We start from the raw sequence: 6,451 nt of genomic DNA, 5'->3' as shown, positions 1-6,451 counted from the left end.
AGGTTACTGTTCCTTGATTATTTAAACAGAGCACAGCCTACTTTGCTCTCAAGTCTCTCGTGTAAGCAGTTTAAATGTCAGTCCCTGCACTGCCAAACCACGTTTTATGTTTGAGTAGCTCTCACCACTCACTCTGCTGCTTCTCTGGCAAATAGCTTCACTTTGCCGTGCCTATTTTGGGAGCACGAGGCGTATCAAGAAATGGGTTCTTAAACAGAAACAAAAAGAAACAAAGCGAGAAGTTTTCCCTGCGGCCGCGCAGTGCCCTGTAGGATTATCTCAGGTTTCTAGTTTCCTAGGAACGTAGTAACTTCCCCATGGGTTGTTTTGTGGGCGGTGTTTTTGAATATATGCTAATTCAGCTTTCCTGACAGGGAGACGCGCTGTGCCGGAGCTACGCTGCTCTCCTGACAGCAAACGGTGCTGAGAGGCGGCTGCGGGTCAGGCCGCGTGCTTGCTTGCGTGACAGGAGCCCTCACCGGCCGCCTTTGTCACCGACATGTGCCTATGACCATGGAGATGAAGGACTCGGGCAGCGTGGTTCTGACAGCCTACCACCCCCACAGCCCCGCCAGGATCCCCGGCATGGAGCAGAGCTTCGTGCAGGATGTCTCCTCCAGTTGCTCACCCAGCAGCAGGTAAAGACGAAGGGTCGGGGCTGTTGTGTGCGGGTTGGGTTGTGCGCTTCGAGGCCGACCGGTGGCTCGGCCACTTGGTAAGCACTGTGCTCTCACACGTTTCTTGCCTCCAGCCAGGAAAGTGATTCAGCCTGGTGCTGCTGGGAGTGGAACATTCAAGTGCCTGTTTTAAACTGTGTAAATGACAGATTGAGCCTGTTTCCCGCCCGGGAATCCCAACAACACAATCCCCAGGCACACGACACGTGCGCCAGGCTTCTGCTCAGGTCCTTTAGGGAAGCCAGAGAGCTGGAGTGACTGAGGCTGGCTCCCAGAAAACTGATCCTGGCTTTGGAATAGGTGATTATTTGATTCCTTCCCCACTCACCCACTGGGTCAGGTCCAGCCCTTGCCTTTTTGTGGAACTGCAGTTGCTGCTTTGCACACCCCCATACACACAATGGGAGCCCACATCGTCAGAGAACTAGTCTAAATAAGAAAATTTCTTTGTGTTGCAGGAAACTAAGTATTGTCTTAATTAATGCAGTGGTGTGTATGTTTACTTCCCTGCTCTGTATGAATGCATGCATTTGCGCAGTTCAAAATTTTGCACGGTTGGGCAATTTCATTGTTTTAGAAAAATCTGACCTTTCTCCTAAACATAAGTGTCTGTTCTGTGCAGTTTTCTCCAGCAAAAGTAGTGTGGAAGTTCATACTGTAAAAAGTTGAATAAAGTAGAAAACATTTTTCTGCGGCTTGACCGAAAGAAACCAAAACTGAAGTCTGAGGAAACAGTAGATAAAATTGTCCACAGGAATTAAGTCTGTGTCTCCTGTTAATACAAATAATGATATTTACTTCATATTGTTTATTTATAGCCTGATGGTTATTTTATTTTCATTGTCATTATTTAGGTTAGCTGCATCTTCCTGTTCTTTGTGTATTTCCCTGGCTGTCTCATAAAGATAACTTCTTTGTTCTGTTAAACTGTTGTTTGAGAGCAGCACCAAAATACACAATTTCATGTTAAGAAAAGAAACAGAGCCTGGGCTTTTAGACACAGTTGGAATGGCATTTGTTACTCAAATCAGAGAGCAGTGGTTTGGCATTGAGTTAGTGGGGAACATGTCATTTCTTCCCCAAGGAAGAATGCTAAACTGAGCCTCCCTTTCAGCCTGAGCAACGGAAATGTGGTGTTTTTCTGTGTTGCTGGTAGGTGTGCTCATTGTTTTAAAATGCTCTTGAAACCTAAGGCCAGAATGTCTGAGGGTTTAAATCACATACACATCACCTAAGAAAAAGAGAAGTGCAAATTGCAGTTACTTAAAAAAAAAAAAAAAAAAAAAAAAAAAAGAGGATCCTGGCATTTTGATGAGAAACATATTTTGGAAGCTCCTGCCATGAGGCAAAACCATGTGTCTCTCTGTATGGTCTCAGTATATCTGTGTGTCCAGAAGGTTTTGGTGCTGTCTCCCCTTTCTTGTCTTCAACTTCCTGCAGCTGTCTAATAGCAATAGCCAAATTCTGCCATATAGGCAGTCAGTGACCATGTGAGTTTCCAAAGGCTGTTCAGGAGAGGGATTTTATTAACCCAGCATGCAGTCCTCTGGAATGCAGAGTCCATGAAGGCAAATGTACTGAGCTTTTTAGCAAATAGTAAAATAGGCTCTTACTTAATCCCTACTCCATCTTCTAAGAACTGTTTCCTGGACTGCATTTTCTATATAGTTTCCTCTGCCGCCATCCTAATGCAAGCGGCTTTACTATAACCTCTGTCTGGTGTTCCTTGATCCCAGAGAAGCCGCCCGCACTACAGCATGTCAGTTCCTTAACTCTAGCAGAATGATTTGAAAAAGCATGCAACAAACAGAAATGTTGTCTATTTTTCATTTAATAACAAAAAACAACTAGAACCCAGAGCGTGACTTTCCCCTAAATTCTGTTGGCTTTATTTAAATGTAGCTCTAACAAAGTCCATATTTCAGATATGTATCTGTATGAACTGAATCAGTCTTGGATTTTAGCCTTTGATCTGATAGACTACTGGTCAGTTCTCTCTCAGATTAGCAATCAAGATCTTTTATTTTCTTTCATCTCCCCAAAATATGTCTCTAGCTTTGGAGTGATGCTCCATTCATATCAGAAGAACAACTCCACTTGCCAGACTTGGATGTGTCTCTCCTAGCTATGTTTTCTCTTACACTTTCACTTTGGGAACCTTCTAAGCGGAGGTTTCTCACAGAAAGGGGAAGCTAATGCAGCCTCTGTTGGCATTAAACGGCTCTGCTTCCCACTATTTAAGGAGGCCCTGATTAAAAAATAAATAAATAAATAAATGAAAAGAGGAGGAAACACTTAGGTACCATGAACCTCAGAATAAATCAGCAAACATAATTATTCTTGTCAACCCAGGTATGCAGCTGAGAAGTTCACGGACACAAAAGTTTACACTAATAAAGTAACTTAGATGCATCAGACCACTTAGCTTCAAATTCATCTACAATTCTTGAAGAGCCAATCAAGTGGACATCCTGTGTGCATGTCTAAAGCATACCTGTGCAGCATTAGCATCAACACAAAATATAGCAGCCATAAGTATTTTCATTTGTAAACCTAATAAATGAGTGTCTGCCAAGTTATAGCTTAGGTGATATTGGTGGTGGACGGTACGGAGATCAGGACAAGATGTGCTTTAGTTACTTTGAGTGGAAGATACACCACTGTGCAAAGAAGGATAGTAAATTCATATGTGTAACAAATGGGAGAGTGGAATGAAAATTTGACTACACAGTGATACCATCACTGGTCTGCAAAGGGAGAGAATTCTATCTTCTAAATTTACTGTTTTGTACTATTAATAAAAGTGTTAAGAAGAGAGGCCACTAATTCCATCCATTCTCCAGAACAAGAGTGTCAAGGGGACTAAAGATAGCTGTATTTAAATATCTCCTCTTCAGGGGTCTGTATCATTCATTTCTATCATTATCCTACTTTTCCACCCCCAGACTTAACTTCACCAGTTTCACAAATGGGGTGAGCTCTGAAAACTGTACTGCTGACATTGTTAGAGGTGCAGGGGAATTCTCCATCCTCTCATCTTCCTCTAATTCTGTTAATGCAACTATCAAGTTCATTTTTCTCATGTGACATTTAGGCCTCTTCACTATCCTTGTCATCCATGTTACATGATTGCAATTGTTTACAGCATTCATATTATTCATATCTTTTTGTAATTCATTGCCTTTGAGAACTAGATATTGGCAGGGTCTCTGTTTTCTTTCACTATTAGCAGTTAGTCTAATTCTGCAGCATATAAGGACAGTGGGGAAGGCTTCTGCATTTGTGACACTCACTTGTTTTTAATCCCCTTTATTAGAATTCAGATAACACAAGTACCAGTACCAAACACCTCAGAATATCACACTACCCCTTTCATTACAGACACCAGCCCAATGCAAAGGTGAAAGTGTTTATTTGCGTTTAGCACTGGTCACCTTTTCCATCCCAGCTTCAGAGAATGAAAGACTTTACAGCTGTGCACAAATACTGGTCCTAGATTATATACAGGAAAAGTGGTGCCACAGCCATTCATCACATCTCTTTTTTATCCTGCTTGGTAGAAGTGAGAAGTGAGGAGGAGTTATTCCTGTGCTCAGAGGAAACAGGAATGACCTCTCTACCAAATGGCCAGTGAGCTCTCTAAGGTAATTATGCAATTAGGAGAGTACAAAGCATTCCTGGGTGAGTCATGCTCAAGCTTTCCTTGACTCAAGTATGAGAGTTAGTGAGTTCCTCAGCCCGTTTGTTACTGGCATATCTACCAGCAAAGAACTCATCCTGCACTGAAATTCACAAATATTTCCATTGCAATGTGTGGCTTAAGCTTGTATGAGCATGACATCAGAATCAGGGGAGAGAAAAGGCACATTAACAGGCTTTGTTCCTGCAGAATGGGTTAGAGCAGATATAAAGCACACATCCTCATGATGAATAATCATGCACCAAACCTATGCACATGCTACAAAGGATAAAATGGATTTCAGCACCACTGAGCAATGCAGTCAGGACTCCTTTCGTAGCTTCTCTCCTAGTCAAGAGAAAGTCAGTCATTTCCAGTTGTTTCAGGCTGTCCAATCTCTACATGTTCAGCATGTCTGCCTCCTCCTGACGTCAGGAGGGGACTTTCAGGCAGGCATCTCTAAACTGTAGATTCAAATAAGAACAGGAAAAAGTTCTGAAACTTTTATGTCACCTTGAATTACCTGTTGACAACTTCAAGGGTCCCTGCTCTGCAAATCTTGGACTTGGGGCCAGTAGTAAAATCATTGCACCAGACAAGCACAACAGAAGATCTTTGTGCAATATTCATCCCCTCTTGCTTGCCCCAAGATACTACAGAGATATGTTAGGGTGAGGTAAAATGTCCTGAAATAATGACAGTTGTATCTGGAAGGAGTAAAACTAGAGGAAAAGCCCTTATGCACCAAAACTTAGCTTGTGACAAGAGGAACTGCATGGGCAGTTCAGGTTTTATCCTAACAGAAGCAGATTTTGTCACAGTGAAGTAAGGTCTGTATGCCCTGAGGCTGGGTGATCTGGGTTTAATTTCTGTCAGGCTGATTGAGCAGCTCCCCTGCTCAGCTGTATACAAGTGATGTCAAGAATGTCTTCTAAGTGATGCAGGATAAACAACCTTAACTATGTTGGATGTTTATCTCGCTCTACCATAAACTTCCCCAGAAGACAAAAATAAAGAGCTGGCTCCTTTTCCACAGTAAATCTTGCAATGGCTTGAGCCTCTTGCAGTAACTTGGACTCAAAACGACGAAATTAAAATTTTAAAATGTACTAAAAGTGGTAAAAGAAAACTCCATGAAACAGTAGTCTAGGAAAATACTGTACTGGCACAGACTGGGCAAGAAGTATGTTTTGTGGAAAAATTAATACTTTTTATAATTTCCACCAGCTTCCCAAAATATGGTTTTAAAAGTATGTTTTTTATAGATGCTAGGAATTATGATTCTTAATACAGCATTTAGTGAGAGGATGCATATAAATAAGTCAGACAATAGTAGACACGCTTTTCCTGTAGGTTTTAGAAATACCTACAGAATGTCCTCTGGGAGCCTCACTGCGGAATGTAATATTTATAGCCAGTTCCTCATGTTATGGTTGAAACTAGAGTTGGCTTCTCTGGTTTCTTTTTAGTTTGGTGCTCCTGCTGCTCTCCCTGGTACCTCCATATGCAGAGTTGATGGAAAACATCTGGCACTGTCCCTTTGATCATTTTGTTTGGTTGAGCATTTAGCCAGCTGCCCCATTCATTTTTAACTAAGTCACTTATCTCTGATTACATGAGGACTGGAACTGCCTGCAAAAAACATAAGACCTGAAAGCCCTACATGCCCTACACAGACACCTTCAGATTGCATCTGGCACACTGACAGCACTGGCATAGCAAACAGCCAGGAGTCAAGAACTGTGAAGTGTTATTTTTGCACAGAAGATCAAAATAATTCAGTGTAAATGAGTGGAAAATGTGCAGTAGTGGGGACTGCAAGACACAATTATGGAATACTGGTAAAAGTCCTAGGCTGGACAGTATCTGAAAAGCATCTGGTTAGCACCATACAAATATAGAATCACATCCTGACATAGTGCTGAGTATCCATAGCAAAGGATCAAGTTAATGTCCTGGATTTTGACTAACCACAGTACTAGCAGCCACTTGGCCCTAAGCAGTGCTTTGCTCTGGCTGGCAGGCAGCACATCTGCCATCAGGGTGGGACCATGTGCAGCCTTCAGATGCCATCATTTTGGGTGTTTTAAAAGAA

At 42.1% G+C, this 6,451-nt stretch overlaps 1 protein-coding gene across 2 annotated transcripts in view; it reads left to right on the top strand.

Annotated features, from left to right (window-relative positions):
* The first annotated feature begins 395 nt into the window (after positions 1-395).
* ARHGAP28 (Rho GTPase activating protein 28) overlaps positions 396-6,451 on the top strand; it is a 77,377-nt gene continuing 71,321 nt past the window's right edge. The window contains exon 1 of one of the 2 annotated variants that reach the window (XM_082753343.1): positions 396-638. In XM_082753343.1, the coding sequence (XP_082609469.1) occupies positions 508-638 (131 nt within the window). In that variant the 5' untranslated portion in view covers positions 396-507. The remainder of the gene's footprint in view (positions 639-6,451) is intronic. The other variant, XM_082753344.1, reaches the window with a different exon arrangement.

This window comes from Aythya marila (genome assembly GCF_965140915.1).
Source record: "Aythya marila genome assembly, chromosome: 2".
Classification (NCBI taxonomy): Eukaryota; Metazoa; Chordata; class Aves; order Anseriformes; family Anatidae; genus Aythya; species Aythya marila.
The sequence above is the reverse complement of the archived record's forward strand: the minus strand, read 5'-3'. Positions and strand labels throughout refer to the sequence as shown.